At 34.6% G+C, this 25,168-nt stretch overlaps 1 protein-coding gene across 1 annotated transcript in view; it reads right to left on the bottom strand.

Annotated features, from left to right (window-relative positions):
- The window catches only part of ERBB4 (erb-b2 receptor tyrosine kinase 4), a 730,912-nt gene extending 706,299 nt beyond the window's left edge, over positions 1-24,613 (bottom strand). The window contains exons 1-2 of the mRNA XM_047082226.1: positions 24,571-24,613; positions 10,616-10,767 (exon numbers count right to left, since the gene is read on the bottom strand). Coding sequence (XP_046938182.1) covers positions 10,616-10,767; positions 24,571-24,613 — 195 coding nt within the window. The remainder of the gene's footprint in view (positions 1-10,615; positions 10,768-24,570) is intronic.
- Between the last annotated feature and the right edge of the window lie 555 nt (positions 24,614-25,168).

Genomic DNA, 25,168 nt, shown 5'->3' with positions numbered 1-25,168 from the left:
TCCCTCTCTGTCCCTCCCTGGCTTGTGTGTGTGTGTGCTCTCTCTCTCTCTCTCTCTCTCTCTCTCTCTCTCAAAATAAGTAAATAAACATTAAAAAAAAAAAAGAAAAAGAGTAACTGGATATCGGAGATCATGTTAATGGGCAGAAACTCAGGTATTCAAGGCAGTCCAAAGAAGAGGATATTTAAAGTTGTGAAGGTTTTGGGGCGCCTGGGTGGCGCAGTCGGTTAAGCGTCCGACTTCAGCCAGGTCACGATCTCGCAGTCCGTGAGTTCGAGCCCCGCGTCGGGCTCTGGGCTGATGGCTCAGAGCCTGGAGCCTGTTTCTGATTCTGTGTCTCCCTCTCTCTCTGCCCCTCCCCCGTTCATGCTCTGTCTCTCTCTGTCCCAAAAATAAAATAAACGTTGAAAAAAAAAAAATAAAGTTGTGAAGGTTTCATGACTTTTTTTTTTAAAGATTTTTCTTTCATTTTTTTTATTTGAGAGAGAGTACGTGTGTGGGAGAGAGGGGCAGAGGGAGAGAGAAAGAATCTTAAAGCAGGCTTCAGCCAAGCATGAGGTCATGACCTGAGCCAAAATCAAGAGTCGACTTGAGTTGGACACTTAACCTACTGACACATCCCAGTCCCCTCAACATGGCTTTGATCTTCACACAACTGAGTCCACAAAATAGACTACTTAGCCACCCATTAGGTTTTTAATGTATTAATGTTAAGTATGTAAGTTTAGTTTCCCATGTTTCCACTATAGGTAGCATATTATTTATTATAAAACAAATCAGTTCATGAAACATAAATAAGACACCATTGATTCTACGAAGCACTAGGGAGAGGAGCTTCAATTAGAAAAGTGAAAAGTAAATAATGTTTAAAAAATGCCAGTATAATCATTTTTTCCCGACTAAAAAAGTTATAAAGAGTATTAGAATTCATTCTTATTGTTATTCAATTTACTCATTTATTCATTCCACAAATATTTGCTGAACAGCCACTATATGAGAGACACTCTATTATGTGCTAGAATTTTACAGTGAACTAGGCATGGCCCTTGCCCTCAAGGTATTCATTATTTAGAAGAGTAGGCAGAAATTAAGCAAATACTTAAATAATTGCTATGAAGGAAGTCCTACAAAGAAGCATACAGTGCTATGAATGTAATAATGGGAAGAATTCAGTAACATATGAGAGTCAGTAAAACTTCTCTGGAGAAACGATTTTTAAAAGCAGATTTGAAAATTAAACAGAACTTAGACAGGAATAAGTGTATGTATTTATGTTTGTCGGCGGGGAGAACATCTGAAAATGAAAGGAAAGGCAATCACGTTACAGAGAACTTGATATACAAAGGAAGTTGGCTAATACTGAAAGATAGCCATGAATTTTAGTGTCATCAGCAATAGTGGAGGACAAGGTAGGGGCCAGATAATATAGGAACTTAATAAGAATTCTGGCCATTGTTCTCAGAGGAGGGAAATTTTAAGGAAGTATTATAATATACCATATAGTCTGATTTGCTTATACTTTTTAACCTATTTTCCTTTCATGAATTCTTCCCAATGCTTCATTGATGCCTTATTAATTCCTTTCATGAATGCTTTCAATGATTCCATCAGAGGATGTCTTTTATTTTTATTTTATTTTATTTTATTTTTATTTTAAATGTTTTTATTTATTTTTGAGACAGAAAGAGACAGAGCATGAGCAGGGGAGGGGCAGAGAGGGAGACACAGAATCGGAAACAGGCTCCAGGCTCCAAGCTGTCAGCACAGAGCCCAATGCAGGGCTCAAACTCATGGACTGTGAGATCATGACCTGAGCTGAAGTTGGACAGTTAACTGACTGAGCCACCCAGGTGCCCCACAGGATGTCTTTTAGATTGCTGAAACAACTCTCACTCACTATGTAGAGAGCTTGTACATATTTAGCTATTGATTCCTTCTTACAACCAAGTGTTTGACTCGCAGTTTCACCTCTCTGAAAATACAAAATCATACCATCCAAAACTTCTAAAAACACTTTGTAAAAATTTATTGTCAGGTCTTCAGAGTATGGCTCAATAGTTGCTGTGTAGGGAATGAAAGAAGAAAGAAAGAAACCCAATAGGGTTGGATAGAGTTGCCTCTTACTAATGGGCTACCAGGTGACAAGCATGCTGATAGGTACTTTTATTTTCAGAAATACATGTGGCACCAAATTGCTTAAGAGGATTTACTCCAACATTCAATTACATATTCTGATTTCCATGTAGAGATTGAATAGAAATTACTTCAAAGAGGCTTATATTTACTAAAACAGATACCTTAATTTTATCACTTTCATTATACATTTTAATATAATATTTTACAGTTAAATGGGTTCAAATTAGGGATCAGGAGAAATAATTATAGTGGCTCTAAATGGAACCGTCTTCACGTTTTATTTTTACACTTTTGAACTTTAAATTACACTCTATGTGACTCAAGAGAGACCTTTAAAATTGATTTGGTCTCATACAAAAATTGTTCATCTTCCCTTTTTTGAAGAAAACAGTGTTCCATGTTAAGAGTCAGAGAAAAATAAAGCTAATGAAAATACACACAGTTGTAAAATTTTTAAAGGTTTTATTTGGTTATATTCTACTATTTGGATTTTAGAATTAAAAGGCAGCCCATTGCCAAAATGCTTCAAGTTAGTCTTAAAAACTCACATAAATATCATTTGTTCTCTCTCTTCAAACCAAGATCTTTTCTACTTACAAATAAAAGAGGTAAATAAATAACCTGTATATACTCAATTCCCCTAGGAAAAGAGTATCTGAGAATCATAGAGTGAAATGGGTTTGTTACTCACATATTTCTCTAATTAAGGTTAAGATAAGCCTGTAAACTCATTATACTCACCATTTAAGCCAAATTTAAATAGTACAGCCCCCAGAGATATAAAGGAATGCTTTGCATCTGCTCAGCATCCTAATAAATTCATTTTTAAGTATATTTGCAACAAGGGCATTTTTTTTCTAGAAAATGCATTACAATTTAGGGATTTAAAAACTTATTCTAAGCAGTTTTTAGTAATAGTCTCTTAGAAACATATAGGTTTAATATTTCACAGTAATTTGACTCAGTCGTAGAAAATGGTTAAATATATATTATATACATATATTATATATCACATAATATATATATATAGTCACTAGTCACTAATTTATATTTGTTATACATATATAATAGAATTATAAATTATACTGATCTATTTTTATTACTATCCTTCTTTCCAATACTCCTTCAAATGTTTATTTTCTACTAAATGTATCTTTTTCTAGGCACTACTAATTTTTTTTTAACATGTAGAGAAGAGTGTCAATCTTTTTTATTTAGTATTTCATTTAAAGGATTAAGAAGAAAGTTTGAAAAATATGCTTATATCACTGCCTGAGCAAAAATATAGACATTTTCATCATTTATCGTGTAAGATTGCTGAAGAGCATCAGGATTTTGAGTCATGTATATTTTCAGATTAAACGGCATTTAACCTTTGAGGAAATTTTGTTTTTTCCCTAGGCCAAGTGCAAATTGCATAGCTTTTTAAAATGCAATACAACTTCTATGATTAGACTTAGTACAAAATCAAATTTCAATTTAAAAGCCAGCTGTAAATACATACATACAAAATTACATATGTATTATATTTACCAGTCTTAGAAACAGCTTTCAGAAACTATCATAGCTTTGAAAATTCCATTTAACCCAGAATATCTGTTTTGGCCCAACAGACACGTTTAAATATTAGTCTACTTCCTTTTTGATATTCCCCATCTCAATCAGCTAAGTTTTCATCATCTAAATACAGCACATATGTAGTTTACATGGAATTCAGACAGAAAGATAAAATTAAGTAAAGTGTTGAAATACCCTTAGTCTACTGCTTGCTTAAAGGTGCAGTTTCTTTTAACCTAATGATGATTCATTCTAAGTCTTTTAGATATTGAATTTCATGGTCCTTTCTTGCTACCTATTCCAGTTAGTGGCGTGGAAGAAAAACTTAAACTTCTATGCTCAGTGAGTAAACAAAGAAAATCAACCCTTGATATAGGAATCCTATTTACTTATCTACTATTTGATAGAGTTACTAATATACCACTTATTTTTATTTATTTATTTATTTATTTATTTATTTATTTATTTATTTATCTTTTAATGTCTGTTTTTAAGAGAAAGAGGCAGAATGCAAACCGGGGAGGGTCAGAGACAGAGCGAGACAGGATCCAAAGCAGGCTCTGCGCTGACAGCTTAGAGCCCTATGTGGGGCTTGAACTCACACACTGAGATAAGTACCTAAGCCAAAGTTGCACATGTAACCAACTGAGCCTCCTAGGCACCCTACAAATAAATATATGGCTTATTTATGCTACAAAGTTATTCAGGAAAACTTAAATTGAGGCTCGTGCTCCCTTACTATGCGGTCCAATCAAATTCTGTGCACAGCTGAAATAAATGTGCTGTATTAGAAAATAGTGCATTTATGTCATCTTTCAGGCAAACGTGAAAATATACATATGGATCTACCTTATTATGTCATAGATGTTTCATCTAAATGGTATTTTGCTCTTCAATTTTTTTTATGATTCTAAAATATGACTAGTTTTCACATCCTGATTCTAATCAATCTTTTCAACACAATCTCACACAAGTCATTCTATACAGTATTTAATAAGCTAAAACCAGACAGAGGCAATGGTCACCATTATTTAAACAAACTATTCAATAAATTATTTTCTAACCCAAAGGAATAAAGTACTTCAAATACATATATATATATATATATATATATATATATATATATATATTCACTTAATTCATTTTTAGAGTGAGAGAGCTCCAGCAGAGGAAGGGATGGGGTTGGGGGGTGGAGAGACATCGAGAGAGAGAGAGAGAGAGAGAGAGAGAGAGAGAGAGAATATATCTTAAGCAAGCTCCACACTCAGCATGGCACCCAACATGGGGCTCAATCCCACGACCCTGGGATCATGACCTGAGCTGAAATCAAGTGTGGGACGCTCATCTGACTGAGCTCCCCAGGTGTCCCTAAATTACCTATTTTTTTAAATATGAATTATTCCACATAGCATTTTGATAAATCATGCTATGCAGAAGACAGCTTTACCCAGGCATAGATAGAGTTAAATGGGGAAGAAAGATATAGGAAACAAATGTAAATATAAAAACCACTCCCTATATTGTTGGATTTAATTCTGGTCATCTGCTTTGAATTGCCAGAGGACAATAAGGTAGACCCTGAAGCTAGAAGTAGGTTGAAAGGCAAATATTTCAGAATTTTATATTAAGCCAGACTAGTTACTGAAAACAGCTAAGGAATAGGTGAAAGCAGAGTTACTTGTTACAACTTGAAACTCATTACTGCCAGGCAGCATCCCTGATTACATTGTAACAGAAACATGCTAATGAAGCCAAGGTCTTAAGTTCCAGGGAGCAAGCCAGACAGCATCTTGCAGTCTCTGAGTTACAGCTTCATCTGCCTTCCTACAAATATGTGTCCTTACTCAGAAAAGGAACAATGTGTGAGTATAAAATGAAATAATATAGGTCCATTACTAGCACTGGAAAAGCAACACAAATTTCATGTCCGATGGAGACTGGTTGAAAAGCAACAACCTCAAACATAAAAATCCCATATATATCCTAATAAAGAAGGATGATAGTTCCATGACATTATAAGATGTTAATTATTAACTAAAAGACAAAGATAATATTTGAAATTAAAAATAAAATATTTTCTATGGTAAAGAAAAATGAACTATATGGTTTCTATCAAGAAATATATTGGAGTTTTATTTTTAAAAATAAAGTTTTAGATGGCATTATTTCTTATATATACAAAAAATTCCCTATAGCTTTGTGCCAAGAATACAATAAAAACAGCTATTTTTTAAAAAAAATGTTTTCTCATAAAATTTACTTTCCCATAACAACATGTGTTATTCATCATCTGAGAGAAGATATGTTTAAAGTATTTTTGCTTTATAAAACTATACTTTCTGACTTTTTCAAACACAGTGCCTTTTGCTATCAATAACAAAATATTAATGTTGCTATTTATTAATATATTAATTTATTTTTATTCACTTTCAGTAATAAAGACATCTATAATCAAGATTTAAGGCTTCTACACTACAGTGTAGACAGGTTCAATGAATTACTAATGTTTTTAATATCTCCGGTCAATGAATCAACCACTAAAATAAATTTAGCTCTACATAATCCTAAAAATAACTATGTCCAAAACAAGTTTCACTCAACTAAATACAAGTCAAAATTAAAAATTGTTACCTGTTATATAAAAATTATATGCCTATTATATTATACCTGATATAACTATGCCTGTTAAGAATAGTCATTAATACTCCTCATATATACTCCACTTTATATACCACACTGTCTTACACTTAGTTGACACGTAATACTTATTTGCTTAAAATGAATATATCAAATAAAGAAAATAAATGTAAATTATAAAAGCTGAGCACTGAATACCAGCAATAGCAAAGAGGTCCAATGGAATGACAAAAGAGAAAAAACTCTTGAGAATTCTAATGATGGTAAAAGGTCTAAAAGTTCATTCCCATCATTCGCTATATTTCACCTCGTTTGAGAGAGTTCACAAAGTGTAAGACAATAACACAAAATCTATGATTTTTATGCCTCGCTGTTTTCTATTATGTCTTAACCTTGTGATGGTGATAAAATACATAGTAAATAAGTTTTAGGGCCTTTTTCTAGCCAACTATGTGGTGTCTCGGGGGTCTAATGCTAACTATTGTCAACTGAATTTTTTTTTCCCCCGTAAGAGAAATGCAAAAACTTGGAGGTTACAACACAGCTGGGTGAAAAGGTGCTTACAGCGATAAACTCTAAGGTTGGTGTAATAAAAGCATCGTGAAAGTAATGCATTTCAAAGTATTTCAATAAAATACATCTAACGGAGATTAAGGAAGTAACTCCAAAACATTTTAGGGTGTTTTTATCTTTTTTCTGATTTTTTTTGTTTAGATTTATAATATATAAGCACATATTCCATTTCAAAAGCCTACTTTTTCTGTGTTCTTAATATCTTGAGAGATGGGAGTAGATGGGATATTTTAGTTATAGTGATAGAAAACCCATCTAGTTTAAGGGAAAAAAAAATAAAAAGGAAAATCACTTCAAAGTTACTCTCAAGTTCCAGGGGTATCTTTTGGACTCACTGGCTGTAATGCAACCAGTCATGAGAAGCAGACTGGAATGTGGAAATGAATGATTCCCTCACCAGTAATCTGGGGTGAATGGTCATCCTCTCTGCTCTCTGTTTCAGGGTGTTGGCTCCATTCTGCTGTCTGCACAGCCTTCTCTGACATTCCAACCACAAGAAAAAAGATGACTGTATTCTGGTATGCAAATAGTCAAGAAACTATGTACCCATATCAGTCAAGAAACTGGTATAGAAACTCACGGGAAGAGATTCTGATTGACCTAGTCTGTGTCTATGCCCACACACCTGACCTTTGGTGGTGTCATGAAGAAATAACATAAGGGTTAGATGAACATATTCATCTAGAGAACATATAATATACAAAATAGGAATCTATAAAGTATTAAGTTTTATGAAATTTTATTCATTCATTTGTCCATCAGACAAATACTTAATGAAAGCTCATGATATTTTAGGCACTGTCCTAGACATTGACTATTCAGATAGTGAAAGAGGTAGACAGGATCCTGAGCTAAGTTGTTCTCGTAAATTATAGAAATTTGAGTGGTTTCATACAAAACAAATAAAACAAAATACTATGAACTCACTACTTAGAGAAGAAAAATAAAGATGGAAAATCTTTTAAAAACAAAAGTAATTTCTTGTGTTCTTAAAGAAAGAAATTAATTCCAGAATTAATGTCTCTCTGAACACATTACAGGTTTGAGTCATTCTTAGAGGAGGGGAAATTGCACACCTGTGTAAGAAGTTGCTCAGTGAATTACACTTACATAAATATATATGAAGCTTATGTAATAAATAGAATAGATTAATGTAAGATTACTACTTGCTGATACAATTCAAAACTTATTGAACACGATAGCATAATGTAAAATAACGAGATTTCCTTTACATGCACTGAACTTATTGTAATGTGCCAATATTGGACAAATTAGGTACTTTGGAGGGAAACCACAAAGAACACAAATGAACCATAATGTAGTTCTAAAGAGAGAAATTTTTGTATTACAGTTTTCCCCTGCTATCTGAAAGAAGAGTGTTCCTATGAAACCCTTCCTACTTTGAAATGGTGTGAAGCAAAGAAGCAATGATCATTTTGTAAAAGCAAAAATCCTCTTCAGATTTTTTTGGTTAGCAAAAACAGGTAGTATTATAGGTTTTACATAACAGTGAAGTGACATAAAGCGAAGTTTTGAATAACAGAGAAAACCTGGAAATGGAGAGCTTTCAGGATTTTCTAAGGTACAGTTAGAGTGGCTCATCCAATACAGTAGCATAATGGAGACTTCAGCTCATAGTCCCTGTTTTTAGGGGTCATTCAGAAAAGTACTTATAACACTGAACTCACCTAAAAACAGAGAATAGGGCATGTGGAGAGTTCAGTCCTTGGTCTACTTTTTGGTCTAATTCTTTTCAATCCCCCTTGATGATTTTTTCTAAGCCCCAAATGTTAAGTAGTTAATTTGGATGCTGATGTCCCCTGGATACCTATCTGTGGTACAAGGTTCTCTACCTCTCCAATTTAATATTTTATTCCATGACAAGTTTCTCTTCATCCACTCTACACTACAATTTCCATGAAGGTGAGAATGATGTGTTATTTACTTACATGCATATGTCTAATATCTAAAGCAGTAAACATTAAGTACACTTGTATTAACTCTGACTTAGAGCCTTCTTTCTAAGCCTTCCCTTACATTACTTCCATCAGAATGCCTTTCTCTTCCACCCACTCACCTTTTAAGTCCCTATTCGTTTTCTCATGATTCAATTTAAGCATTTCTTTGATGAGATCTTTCCTGAATCCTTCAGAATTAGCCACTCCTTTCTTTGCCCAGCACCCACATCTACTATTAACAAAAGACCATACCTTCATTCAGATTTTGGTATCTTATTTCTCTCTTAGCAACTATAAAATTTTCATATATGCATATATACATACTGTATACATTATATACACCCACATACACATATACACACAAATATACACAATACTTAATGTATCACACACCTGTAACCCTCTACAAGACTGCAAGATTGTTGAAGTCAAGGACAATAGATTACTTGCTATTGTATTCTTGGGCTAAGACTATTTGTTGACTGAATAAATAAATGTCACAAATAGAAATAGTTACTTTCCAAAGGAACAACAGATAAGTGAACTAACAACCAAAATGTTGCTTTTAGTAAGAAAAAAAATAGTATTACCTTTAAATAAATAGATGAGAATAAAGGTATGTTCATGGGTCATTACTAAGCTTACATGTATTGTCAGCTTTATAGTGCTGTTTAAGTTTTGAGGTGGTTTATTTTCTGTAGTTGTTACCCTTCTAGATATGTTTATTCAAGTTTTCAAAGTATTTAAATATTCAAAGTATTTAAAGATCATTGCTTCTTTTTGTTACTACTTATTTAGGTACGGAATTATTTAAATTATTGTAGTTCTTTAAATAATTCACTATCTCCTGAATAGTTTACTGTATCAGTATTTGAAACACTTCTGTCTAGATTTACATAAGACAGTACTCCTGAGAAATGCGTAAATATTATTGAAAAAACTCAAATAAATTAAAGGGATGCTGCTATTTAAAATACATCTTATTAGTTCTTATAAAAAGAATAAATTCATAGGTGTGAAGATAGTATCTCTTTCAAGTTCAGATATTCCTATATCTATTCTGGTTAAAGCAAAACATAAGAAACTGAAGGCATTAAGCAACGATAGTCTGTTAAGCAGACTAAGGATGTAAAAATGAGAGCCAAAACAAGTTTGTAAAAGGACTGGTTGTCTCTGAGTAACTTTTTATGTACACACCTGCATGTATGTACATGCATATATCAACCTATATAAGTACTTATAATTCCCTGTGTCTAATTTTACTAATTTGTAGGTTTGAAAAATGAATGCCATTTTACCGCTACAGATAATAGTATTAGTCTTATTACAGTAATATAGAATAGCCTGAAATTTCCAAAGTGACAGAAAAGGGACAGAAAGTGAGATTACTAAAGTTACCAATTCTTATCTGATTGGTCCTTTGACTCTTCTAGTTCCCAGTCTAACACATTTCCCTTTGCATGCAATTCAGAAAAAGGCAGACTTACTAGATATCATGTACAACACCCTGACAGAATCTTTCAACTCTCTTAGGATAACAGTAACTGCTCTAAACTCAGGGTTTCAGTCATGACAGCATTGTTACTCTTGTTCTTTTACTAGGCATGCCTCAATATGTCTTCTGCCTACGGTCATGGTCCCTGCCAGGCAAAAGAACATAGCCATCAAGTTGAAGCAAGATGGTCTATCTTTCTGCATCACGACACCACCGTCCACTCACAGAGAAGAGAAGAGAAAGAAAGAGACAGTTTTACCCGCAGAAAGGAGAGGTCCCGGTTGTGCTCGATGCTGGTTATCTCCAGGTTGCCCATGACCACCTCACAGTTCTCATAGTATTTGCGCAAGGCTCGATACTGCTGCTCCAGGTCAGAGAGAGAGCTCAGCTTGTTCTCTGTCCCTGCACACACTGCCAAGACAAGAAGATACACAGGAAGTTATATAACCTTTCTATGCCATGCACAATGAAGAAGTCTCCCTCAACTCTTCACTCCACATGCTCTACACCGATTCCATGAACTAAAAACTATTTTGAATCTCATTAATCCACATAAACCACACACTGATACACATCCTCACTTTTATTTTTCCCCAGCTATAAGGAGATATAATTGATACATATACAAGGTATACAATGTATGTATTTGATACACTTACCTGTTGAAAAATGATTACCATCATAGCATTAGCTAACACCCTCGTTTAGGTCTCATAATCACCATTTTTTTTTAATTTCTCATTTATTTTTGAAGGGGATGGGTAGAGAGAGGGAGACATAGGATCTGAAGTGGGCTCTGTGCTAAGTGCAAAGAGCCTGATGAGGGGCTCAAACTCACGAATTGTGAGATCATGACCTGAGCCAAACTCAGATACTTAACCGAGCCACCCAGGAACCCCATAATCGTCATTTCTTTTTTACAGTGACATTTAAGATCTATTCTGTAAGCAACTTTCAAGTATATAATATAGTATTGTTAATTATAGTCACCATGCTGTATGTTAGAGCCTCAGAATTTGCTCATCTTATAACTGGAAGTCTGGACCCTTTGATTGGTAATCTCCCCCGAAGCCCCAGGTAGCTAACACTCTACTCTCTGTTTTATGCATTCGGCTTTTTTAGATAAGACATATAAGTGATATTATGGTTTTCTATTACTAAACTGCATGTTCTAAGGACAGAGGATAAGAAGGCATGGGTCCCAAAGAAACAGAGCAAAGAGGGAAATTAAAACAATCACATTTGTAGTGACACATAAAGCATGTAAATACATTAATTTCATTTAAACAAGATTTTCTTTAGAACTTATAATTTACTATATTTCCTAAAAGAATAAACCTACATAAATAAAAAAATCAAAATATAAATGTTAACAATTTTATTCTTAAAAATAATATTTTTCTATTGCTAAATAAGCCGCTCTTAAGCAAAAATTTTACATAATTAAAACTTGTGCCTTTAAGCCCTCAAATACTACATTTTAAAATACAAATGTTCTAGCATCAGCAGTCAGACAACAAAAGGAAATAAAAGGCATCAAAACTGGCAAAGATGAAGTCAAGCTCTCACTTTTTGCAGATGACATGATATTATACATGGAAAACCCGACAGACTCCACCAAAAGTCTGCTAGAACTGATACATGAATTCAGCAAAGTCACAGGATAAAAAAATCAATGTACGGAAATCAGTTGCATTCTTATACACTAATAATGAAGCAACAGAAAGACAAATAAAGAAACTGATCCCATTCACAATTGTACCAAGAATCATAAAATACCTAGGAATAAACCTAACCAAAGATGTAAAAGACCTGTATGCTGAAAACTATAGAAAGCTTATGAAGGAAATTGAAGAAGATATAAAGAAATGGAAAAACATTCCAAGCTCATGGAATGGCAGAATAAATATTGTTAAAATGTCAATACTACCCAAAGCTATCTACACATTCAATTCAATCCCAATCAAAATTGCACCAGCATTCTTCTCGAAGCTAGAACAAGCAATCCTAAAATTTGTATGGAACCCCAAAAGACCGTGAATAGCCAAAGTAATATTGAAGAAGAAGACCAAAGCAGGAGGATCACAATCCCAGCCTTTAGCCTCTACTACAAAGCTGTAATCATCAAGACAGCATGGTATGGGCACAAAAACAGACACACAGACCAATGGAGTAGAATAGAAACCCCAGAACTAGACCCACGAAAGTATGGCCAACTCACCTTTGACAAAGCAGGAAAGAATGGCAGTCTCTTTAACAAATGGTGCTGGGAGAACTGGACAGCAACATGCAGAAGGATGAAACTAGACCACTTTCTTACACCATTCACAAAAATAAACTCAAAATGGATAAAGAACCTGAATGTGAGACAGAAAACCATCAAAACCCTAAAGGAGAAAGCAGGAAAAAACTTCTCTGACCTCAGCCACAGCAATTTCTTACTTGACACATCCCCAAAGGCAAGGAAATTAAAAGCAAAAATGAACTATTGGGATCTCATGAAGATAAAAAGCTTCTGCACAGCAAAGGAAACAACCAACAAAACTAAAAGGCAACCAAAGGAATGGGAAAAGATATTTGCAAATGACATATCAGACAAAGGGCTAGTATCCAAAATCTATAAAGAGCTCACCAAATTACACACCCGTTAAACAAATAATCCAGTGAAGAAATGGGCATAAAACATGAATAGACACTTCTCTAAAGAAAACATCCAGACGGCCAACAGGCACATGAAAAGATGCTCAATGTCGCTCCTCATCAGGGAAATACAAATCAAAACCACACTCAGATACCACCTCACACCAGTCAGAGTGGCTAAAATGAACAAATCAGACCATGGATGCTTGAGAATTTGTGAAGAAACGGGAACCCTCTTGCACTGTTGGTGGGAATGCAAACTGGTTCTGGAAAACAGTGTGGAGGTTCCTCAAAAAATTAAAAATAGATCTACCCTATGACCCAGCAATAGTACTGCTAGGAATTGACCCAAGGGATACAGGAGTGCTGATGCATAGGGGCACTTGTACCCCAATGTTTATAGCAATACTTTCAACCATAGCCAAATTATGGAAGGAGCCTAAATGTCCATCAACTGATGAATGGATAAAGAAATTGTGGTTTATATATACCATGGAATACTACTTGGCAATGAGAAAGAATGAAATATGGCCTTTTGTAGCAACGTGGATGGAACTGGAGAGTGTTATGCTAAGTGAAATAAGTCATACAGAGAAAGACAGATACCATATGTGTTCACTCTTATGTGGATCCTGAGAAACTTAACAGAAGACCATGTGGGAGGGGAAGAAAAAAAAAAAGGTTAGAGAGGGAGGGAGCCAAAACATAAGAGACTCTTAAAAACTGAGAACTGAGGGTTGATGGGGGGTGGGAGGGAGGGGAGGGTGGGTGATGGGCATTGAGGAGGGCACCTGCTGGGATGAGCACTGAGTGTTGTATGGAAACCAATTTGACAATAAATTTCACATTAAAAAAATTAAAAAAATAAAATACAAATGTTAAGCAATTTAGATTGATATATTCGTAAACATATAGTAGAAATAGAATATGTTGTAAAATATGAGTTTTTATTGATATCAACTGGGTCATTCATTAGTATTCTAAGGTATATTCATTAGCATATTCATTAGTATTCTAAGGTATAACAGACTGACAGTAAAGGATCTCAGTATGCCTTCTTTGAGGGCATGGATCATGAGACTGTTCATAGATGAGCACTGAGTGTACATATATGTTTTTGTTTTGTTTTGTTTTGTTTTGTTTTCTGTGTTGATATTTTCCCTATCTTCCAGAAGTCAGAGTTTTAGTTATTACTTCTCATGGTTTGTATGCCTGCCTGTACAAGATCTTTATCATTTAATGTACCAATTCAAATCTTCAATTGCCTGAAAAAAACTGTATTATGCATCTTGTAATAATAGTATGGAAAGTCTAAAAAAAGGATGTGAACTTATCTTCTTTGAGTAAGTTACATAATATACAGCAACTTAAGGCAAGATATAAAGTGTAAACTTTGAAGACACTGGAAACAGAGCTGCGTAATAAAGTCACATCAACAGCTGTATGTTATGCACACAGAAATGACAAGTCATAATGCTTCAGTGGTATTCAAGGGAATGGGTTTCTGTACACAAAGGAAAAAAAAATCTAGATGGATACATTCCAATAATTAAGACCACCTTAACAACTATTGACATATCAAAAATGACAAAAATCTAAATTTAAAAGTATTGAATGATAATGTAGACCTTTAACCATAGTGGAAGTTCACTGCTAAAATAAAAACAAGACACAAACTTTCCTCATCTGGATGTCTAAAATTTATCAAACAGTATATTTTATAGAAATATTATTTTATAAGTGAAATTATGTCCCTCTAAAAGATATGTTGAAGGCTAAGACCCTGGTATCTGTGACTATCACCTTGTTTGGAAACAGGGTCTTTGTAGATGTAATCAAGTTAAGATGAAGACATTAGGTCGGCCCTAAACCCAATATGATAATGGCCTTCTAGGAAGAGGAAAACATCATGTGACTACAAAGATAGATGGTGGGGGGCGGAGGACAAAAAAAATGTAACATCTTTAACTCTCAAAGATGTGAGTGAGATGCAGCTGTATGCCAAGGAATGTCAAGAATTGATGGCCACTACCAGAAGCTAGGAAGAGCCAAGGGAAGATTCTTCCCAGTCTCAGAGGCCCTGCCAACACCTTGGTATTAGACTTTTAGCCTCCAGAACTGTGAAGGAATAAACTGCTATTGTTCAATGGTTTGTGGTACTTTGGTAGAGCAGTTCTAGAAAACCAATACATAATATTTAGACTGTTTCTGAAATCTAACATCTAAAGAACTGTTAAATTTCATTTCCTCTCTCCAGGGTCCTGTCACCCTATCACCTCCAAGCTACTCCCCTGCGTTCTCCCTTGCTGAGTGCCAAGTCTCTCACATGCCATGCTGGAATTCATTTGTTACCTTTGAGAATGCAGCTTTTGTAGAATGCTAGGGATGGAGGCAAAGACTTCTTGAATCTTCAATACCCATTCTCTTCTTCGTTCATAGTAAATAACTACACAACTTTACCTGGGCATATGGCCACCCCAATAAAAGATTACATTTCTCATTGCTGCTCTTGGAGGTAACATTGTATGCTATCTTGCCAGAACTTCATTTAAATCATGATTGGAGTCAACTTTGTCTCTTTTCTTCTTCACACCTTCCTTATGCTGTCTGGAATGGGAATGGGATGGCTAAACCTTGATCCACCATCTTGGGCCATAAGACCTAGGGACACATCCTAGATATTTGTTGAGAAATAAGCTAAAAGTAAGCATGGTTTTCAAGCAATTAAGATTTTACATTGTTTTATTATCATTAACATAAAGATAATGGTGAATTTTGTTAATGACTGCTAAAATATTATACATAGGAAGTATTAAATTCTAGTTAAGTTATATGTTTTTGACCTTAAGTAATTTTTACTATTCCATTACATTGTTTGACTAAATAAAATTCAATTCAGAATGAAATTACAAAACCATTATTTTTTTTTAATTTTTATGTAAATTCCAGTTAACATAGTATATTAGTTTCACTTGTGGAATTTAGTGATTCGATATTTACATACAACACCTGGTGCTCATCAGGAGAAGTGCCCTCCTTAATCCCTATTACCTATATAACCCATCCCCTGCCTACCTCTCCTCTGGTAACCCTCAGTTTGTTCTCTGTAGCTAAGAGTCTGTTTCTGAAGAAAAAACAAAGTTATTCTTGACCATTTGAGCATTTTTACTGGTTCTGTGGAAGGTTCACTTATTAAAACTAACAGACATTAAGAAAAATTAATTTCTGTTGATAAGTACAATAATTTCAACACAGCAGGTGAACCAAAGTGATTGATTCATGTACATGATCCTTAACAGCAAATATCAAAGTCTATTTTTTTAATTTTTTGCCAATATACTCCAGAGACTAAGAAACACCTTTAATCCACAATACTTATTTTTATTGCTCCTAGAAAATTTATACCAAAATCTTTATAAACTTGTAAAATGTCTGTTGAGAAAAGGTACTATGATATGGGTTTATGAAATATAGATTTCCATTGTTTTATATTCCAATGAGAACAAGCTTATATTTTAATACAACTACTGATGGGGAAATTATACATCAATTAATAAACTTGCTGCACTATTTCTAAAATATATGCAATGCCACACTGAAATTTATATACAACTTATGTTGCACAAGTTTCTTTCAATTGGAAATAAAACCTGTACTTTAATATCACTATATAAAAGTCAATATGTAAACATCTAAATGAAAAGTTTTCTAAAATATTGACTGCACTCTGACCTTTTGGATAGAAACCTGAATGAATTTGGGGAGAAACATTTATTCATAGAATTGTAATCACTAAGCATTTTTCCATATTTCTCATCCTGAATATATTAAAAAAGTATATACTATAAATTACTATGGTTATTAACTATTATAATCATCTCTTTATATAAGAAAGCCACAAAGGCTGTAAACTCTTTGAAAACAGTACAATTTATTATTATTATTTTTTTAAAGTAGGCTTCATGCCCAGTATGGGGCCCAACCTGGGGCTTGAACTCACAACGCTGAGACCAAGAAGTGAGCCTAGGTTACGGCACCTGGATGGCTTGGTCGGTTCAGCATCCATCTCTTGATTTCAGCTCACGTTATGATCTTACAGTTCATGAGTTTAAGCCCCATATCAGGATCTGTGCTGGCAGTGGGGAGTCTGCTTGGGATTCTGTCTCCCTCTCTCTCTGTCCCTTACCTGTTTGTTCTCTATCTCTCTCTCAAATAAAAATAAAGTTAAAAAAAAAAAAAAAGAACTGAATTGAGATCAAAAGAAGAACGCTCAACCCACTTAGCCACCCAGGTGCCCCTTTTTCTCTTCTTTTTTTTTTTCTTTTGTATTGGCTGAACTATATAGCACAGTGCTTTGCAAGAAATTATCATTTAATAATATTCATTTACTCTCTATAAAAACAATTATAACTGGGATTCATAAAATAACCCTCAATTCAGAAAATTTTCCATTGTTTAATAAATGATCAGCTGTGTTTTGTATATACCATATGAAAACAAAATTGGAATGAGTATGCTTAGAAATATTTTTCAACAACAACAACAAACTCCTCCAATAAACAGGAAATTTGATTAATTAGAATATTGTCCAAACATTCTGGTCTTTGGAGGTTTCACTACACACAGTTCAATTTAGGAAATATTTTAGTTTCAGTGAGGCTTTCCTATATATTTATTTTTGATCCAAACTGCTGTCTATAATGACTATTATACTCTTCTTAACTTTTATCTTGAAAGACAGACTTGATCTGAAAAGAACTAGTTTGGATAAATGCATTAAAATCATTTGTATTTCTCTTCATGAAGCCTTCACTGAATGCCTCACAACTTCCATTTGTCAATTGATTTTACCATCAGGCAATGTATACAAGACAATGTTTAAACCATCAAGTTTCATTGATTTCACAAAGTTGTTTATCAAACAGAATTGAAAAATTTTCCTTACCAGCCAAAACAAGTTTAACAAAATTCAGTCCCCTTTGCCAACACTATTATGAAGTCCTTAAACTATAAGCTTATAATTCTTCAAGCTTCAAAAATCCTGAATTTGCCTGTGCTTCCTACAGTTTTCATTCCAATTGTAACTCCAGCAGTAAAGTTGTATGTGAGGCCTTAATAAAATCACCAATTTTTCCATTTGGTATTGATTCTGTTACAAATGTAGCTATAGTTGCAAACATGGGCTTTTTATTCTTCTTGACAAGATTTATTTTCCAACAGTGAGTGAACTACATAATCCTCCTTCAATAAAAAAAATAGGAATATAATTAGGAGTTTGTAACAATACGCAAAGGCAGGTTAACAAAATTATCTGTTTGATTCATGGGGAAAATATATTTGAAGTGGAATGAAGAAACATTAACATTATCCATTTGAATACCAAAAATCAATTACTGCCTCCAGGCATGTTATAACTGTGGAAACCAGCCTTCCATTTGTTTACATAACAAAGATAACAAGAGGGCTTAAAAAAATCAAATTTTTCCCTTACTTTCATATCAAATGCCTATATGAGATATGAATTAAGAAATGAATAATTATTTATTTAGCATCTTACTGTTGACCCAGTATCATGGAAAAAAATATATATTGATTAAATGTGTTTGTACAAGGTACATTGTAAAGAAGCAATTGAGTGATACACATAAACCATGCATATATTGTGTGCATAATTCAGAGACAATCTGCATAAAAATATATATATACTTGGTAACCCAACAAATTCTCTAATTTTTCTATCTGATTTAATAATAAGTACTCTCTCACAAATATGAACATAACAAATATGCTTTAGTTGAATGCACATTATTGGGTTTTTAAAAATCTGGAGCTATAGTAAATCTCCAAAAATAAAATACTTAAGCACACATCATCAGGGAAATACAAATCAAAACCACAATGAGATACCATCGTACATGGGTCAGAATAGCTAAAATTAACAACTCAGGAAACAACAGATATTGGTGAGGATACAGAGAAAGAGGAGGAACCCTTTGGACTGCTAGTGGGAATGCAAACAAGTGCAGTCACTCTGGAAAACAGTATAGAGGTTCCACAAAAAAATAAAAATAGAACTCCCCTACAACCCAGGAATTGTACTACAGCTATTTATCCAAAGGATCCAAAAATTCTTATTCCAAAGGGCACAAGCACCCCAATGTTTATAGCAGGGCTATCAACAATAGCCAAACCATGGAAACAGCCCAAATGTCCACTGACCTGATGAATAGATAAAGAAGATGAGGTATACACACACACACACACACACACACACACACACACACAAACATAAGTGATGAAAAAGAATGAAATCTTGCCATTTGCAACAACATAGATGGAACCAGAGTTTATTATGCTAAGCAAAATTAGTCGTCCAGAGAAAGATATCATATGATTTCACTCATATGTCAAACTCGTGTGTTTGAGGAACACAACAGGTGAACATAGGGAAAGGGAAGGTAAAATAAGATAAAAACACAGAGGGAGGCAAACCATAAGACACTCTTAAATACAGAGAACAAACCAAGGGTTGCTAGAGGGGAGGTAGAGTGGGGAAGGGCTAAATGGGTGATAGGCATTAAGGAGGGCACTTGTTGGGATGAGCACTGGGTGCCATATGTAAAAGATGAATCACTGAAACCAAGAATACACGGTATATTAACTAACTTGAATTTAAATTAAAAAAATAATAATAAATAAACAGGTGAGAGGAAAAAATAAATTAATTTTAAAAAGGCACAAAAGAGTAGCAAACATTTTCAGTGACTATTACTGAATGCTATTACAGTCACACAGAGATCGCAGCCCTATGTTCAAAATATATCCCCAACTGAGGCCAAAATTGCCACTTCTACTACTATCGTCATTTAAAACAAATTATTGTAATCTTTCCCTTTGACTTGACAGTAGGCTCCTGTCTGATTTCCTGGATTCCTTATGTGTCCTGATTAATTCATTCTCCACACAGGGTCCAGAATGATCTTTGTAAAAAACATAAATCGTTCACACCACTCCCCTCATGAAAACTCTTCTTGGAGTTTTCTTTTTGTTTTTTTTTTTTATTTTTTTTTTCCTTTCAACGTTTTTATTTATTTTTGGGACAGAGAGAGACAGAGCATGAACGGGGGAGGGGCAGAGAGAGAGGGAGACACAGAATCGGAAACAGGCTCCAGGCTCCGAGCCATCAGCCCAGAGCCCGACGCGGGGCTCGAACTCACAGACCGCGAGATCGTGACCTGGCTGAAGTCGGACGCTTAACCGACTGCGCCACCCAGGCGCCCCTCTTTTTGTTTTTAATGTTTGTTTGTTTGTTTATTTATTTTAAATGTTTATTTTATTCTTGAGAGAGAGAGAGACAGACCAAGAGCCAGGGAGAGGCAGAGAGAAAGGGAGACACAGAATCTGAAAATGTCTGAGCTGTCAGCACAGAGCCCCATATGGGGCTCGAACCCCATAAACCATGATATCATGACTTGAGCCAAAGTCGGATGCTTAACTGACTGAGCCACCCAGTTGCCTGTAGTGTTTACTTATTTTTGAGGGAGAGAGAGAGAGAGAGCAAGCAGGGGAGGTGCAGAGAGAGAGGAAGACACAAAATCCAAAGCATGTTCCAGGCTCTGAACTGTCAGCACAGAACCAGATGCAGGGCTCAAACTTGTGAACAGCAAGATCATGACCTGAGTCAAAGTCAGATGCTTAACTGACTGAACCACCCAGGTGCCCCTAAAACTCTCATTGGCTTCTAATCACACTTATAAAATCCAAGCATTTCAACATGGCATGTAAGAAACTGTATTTAATAAGAAATGTATTCAGGTCTTTCCTCGAACATCACTCCTTCAGAATAGACTTCTCTGACCACCTTCTCTAAAATAAATAGCTGGTTCACAGACTTCATGCCTGTCTTGTTTGCCTCCTTTATTTATTTCTTTTTTTACTGCTATCTGAGATTGCATTATACATTTTGCTTACTTATTTACTCTATGTTTCTATATTACAGTACAAGCTCCATAGGAGGCAAGCTTAGTGTGCTCAACACCTAAAAGAGCAGGCACACAGACTCTCAGTCAATACTTATTGAATAAATGAATGGACTTTGGAGTCACTGAGAACCATAACCGAGCCAGGATCAAATATGCTGGTTATTCCATTTTTAAAAGCTGAATAAACTTGAGTAAATAATTTCACCATTTTTAGAGTCTCTGTTTCTGTTATCTACAAAGTAGGATTTTGTGCTAAGTATTTTTTAGCAATAAACTCAGTTTAGAGGTTAAGAACACAGGGCCTAGAGCCAGATGTCCAGCACAAAAATGTAGCTCAATCACTGGCCTACAATTGTAATCTTGAGCAAGTTAGACTCTGTCATTCTATTTCCTCTTCTGTAAAATGGACATAATAACAACTACCATCTCATAGGCTATTGTGAGGATTACGTGAGTCTAAATGTGTAACTTGCTTTGCACAATGTTTGATTCATTGACAGAGCTCAATGTTACCTACTGTCATTTATCAAAATATGTAGTATATAGCATGTGCACATTATTCAATATATTAAATCCAATTAAAATATAAGACTTGCATAGGTGATGTACTCAATAAATCTGATCTAAAGGAATGAATACTGGGCAAAGAAAGTAGGGGTTGGGACTCCATCACTCCAACACTTTCTAGCCACGTAAATTTGAACAATTATTCTGTTCTCATTTGTTCCAACTTTCTCTTTTCTCAAATAGGATATTTTTATGTTTCCCCTCAGCTAAGAAATTCTGTGATTTAATTTATTTCTAAAGTATTTACTTAAAACCTACTCTACACTATGTAATAGGCTGCATTCATTGGATGCCCCTGAGGTCACACTGTGGCAACATCTTACATTATAAATTAAGCATACAAGGGGCACCTGGGCGGCTCAGTTGGTTGAGTGTCTGACTTTGGCTCAGGTCATGACCTTGCAATTTGCGAGTTGGAGCCCTGTGTCGGGCTCTGTGCTGACAGCTCGGAGCCTGGAGCCTGCTTCGGATTCTGTGTCTCCTCTCTCTGCACCTACCCCACTTGTGCTCTGTCTCTATCAAAAATAAATATTTAAAAAAATTAAATTAAGCATACACTTATCAAATGACCCAGCAATCCCATTTGTAGGTCCCTAGATAAATAATTATGTTCACATAAAAATGTGTATAGGAATGTTTATAGGAGCTCTACTCAAATTCACAAAAAAAGTTGGAAACAACTCAAATGTGTTTTGATGGGCAAAATGATAAACTATGGTATATATATTCCATTAATATCTATCTATTCAGCTATAAAAACGAACAGATGGTTGATGTATCAACATGGAAACTTCTCAAAGGCATTATCTGACTGAAAGAAACCAGGCTCAAAAGGCTACATATGATTCTATGGATACACCATTTTCTAAAACAACAAAACTACTAGGATGGAGGACCAACCAGTGGTTGCTAGGGGATGGAGAGGAGGGATAGTGAGGGTTGGACAAAAGGATCACCAGGGAACTTCGAGAGATAGCAGAACAAGTCTGCATACTGACCATGGTAGTGATTACATAGATCTCTACAGTTAAAACTCAGAGAACTATATACCAAAAAATTGTAAATTTTACTGTGTGGAAATCAAAACACACAAGTTGGCTTGTATATCTAATGGAGTTAAATATGCTCCTGTATGAAATTAATGAAGCATTTTTATTATATTGTTTTCCAGGTATTTTATGCTTTCTTTGGTCCTTTTATGAATAATTATGCCCAAAATGATAAATAAAGAAAATAGGTTTATAGTTCTGATTTGTAATTTACATTACACAAACTGTAAATAAAATATTTTTTGATGTAGAGATTGGTATCCTTTTAAAAAAGTAAGTGACCTTCTAGTGTATTCTCTGAATCCATTTTCTATCACTATTTTATTGGCTCCCAAAATAACAAAACACGGGATCTGCTGAAATTAACAAAACATTTTCTAAATGATGTTTGAGCCAAATTAAAAGGGCACTTGGCATTGTAGACCTTTACTAATAGAGCTGTAGCTAGGAAAGACAGGCATTCTATAGCACAGACTGATGAAAGGCAAGTCCATAAACTATGTATACTGTTACATGTTGGTCCATCTAAAATGTAATTGATCTGTATTTTCCCACTTTTGTTTACCCACAATAGTCTCTAAATGTCCTCAGAGATGTTTAAGCTGCTAAATTATGTTGCAAAGAGAAATAATCTCATTGGCAATGACCAAAAAATGATAGATATGAAATTATACATGATTGTCTCCTGTTTATGAATGATATGTTTTGTAAGTTGTCTACTCGAATTCAGACTTCTCAATAGGTTATTCTTTTATGGGTCTAATTTTTTTTCCATTTTATATTTCAAAAATTAGCCTAGTAAATTTAAAACATTACAAATGAATTTAAATGCATTATATATAGCATCAAAATCTGACTTGTAACTGCTTGTATATAATTCTTAGTTCCTGTTCTTGATTGTTTCCTGTCTTTAAATATTTCATTGTATTTTTTTCTTAAATTACATTTCATAAAATTCCCATGTTCAAAGTGAAAAAAAAAACATTATAGACAGACTTTACAGAGTTAGAAATTGCATTTATGTCATCTATTCTTGGATAAAATAATATTCCCCCTACCACTGTTTTGCCACAAATCTCTCCAGCCTTTTTTTTTTCCTAATCATTCTTCCCACCCCTTACCACTCCCCTACACATAGTCCTTCTTATTTACTTTGTAGTATTTCATTTTCTGTGAAAGTGCTAGGTCCTTAACTTTAATGTACATACTGGACTTGACAAGCAATTAAAGCAAACAATTTCCACTCATCAAGGCTTGCCAAATTAGTCATCTGCCATCTGCCCCATCATCTGGCTCTCCTTGAGGTCTTGCTGTGAATCTGGATGCACTCTCTCAGATTAAGAGGGACAGTGCAAACCTCCAAGCTGGTGAAATGCCAGTGGGAGCTAAGTATGTAAACATTAGGAACCATCTTTCTTCCCTAGATTATCATGCCTACTACCATCCCCTTGTGTGTAATAAAAACCAGCCTGTTTGTGATGCCTTATCACTATGAGACCTTTGCCATTCATTGTAATTAAAGTGGAGTTTGTGGGATTTTTTTCCTAGTAGAACTATTTAAAAGAAGGAATTAGACTAGTTGTTCCTACTGTGAAGCTATGCTCACATATTAAGTCTGGTTTCTTAAGCATTAATAAAGATGTACATTAAGAAATACCCTATGGCCTTTGTATTGCATTGGTTGCAGAGTGAAACTTTGTTTTCATTCTCTCCACTGGCAAATGTTTACTTGGCTGATAACACGCGATATAAGTGCTTTCTAAAGATTTTCAATCAAACTATATAAGCAGTTGGCAAAACTGAGAAATAGCAAGGGTGAAACACGGTATTGTTGTTACACACACACTCCTTTTTAAGGTGGTTCTTCCTCTAAGGCATTCCCCAACTCAGAGCTGCTCTAGGGCAATAGATGTCTTTGCTCAAATGAAGAAAGATACCTCTCTTCTGGGTGGATTAAACTCCACACTAGGACACACCTTTGCCTATGTGATAAGAATGTGGGCAGCGATTCACTCCCATTTTTACCCTAGTCCATGTGCCTATTTGCAGCGATGAACCTGCGTAACTATAGAGAAAAGTTCTGGTCCACTCCACTGTCCTGGGTCCTCCATCCAAACTTGCTTATTCAAGGTAATGTTTGTGTCAAGGTAATGTGTCTAAACAAGTAACAATCACTTTAAAAAAAAGTGTGCTAAATTTAGACTTGTGAGAGGAAGGGGTGCAGCAGATGACATTTTTTACTGTATCTTCAGATAATATACATGTAAAACCAAATTTAAGATCACATTCTAACAAAATGTTTGAAAGTTTTAGAAGCCAATTCTTAGTCACATAACCCTCTTGGATGAAAAACAAACTGACAAGCAAAATACCCATCTGAGATGGATATAGACTACATAATAAAATGTCACCTTATAATTTATTTGAAACTATTTTCTAATAACCCCAAATTTATTTTTCTAGAAACCAGATTCTATAATCTCCAGTAGGCTGGTCTCTGTGAAAGATTCAGATTAGCACTGTGTGGTTATTTTTACAATGTAATCAACTTCAAATACTAATTGTAATTAGGTG

Source organism: Lynx rufus, unplaced genomic scaffold, assembly GCF_022079265.1.
Source record: "Lynx rufus isolate CCGP_SWC_20201006 ecotype Redwood Valley unplaced genomic scaffold, mLynRuf1.p SCAF_2, whole genome shotgun sequence".
Lineage (NCBI taxonomy): Eukaryota > Metazoa > Chordata > Mammalia > Carnivora > Felidae > Lynx > Lynx rufus.
This window is presented reverse-complemented; position numbering and strand designations above follow the sequence as displayed.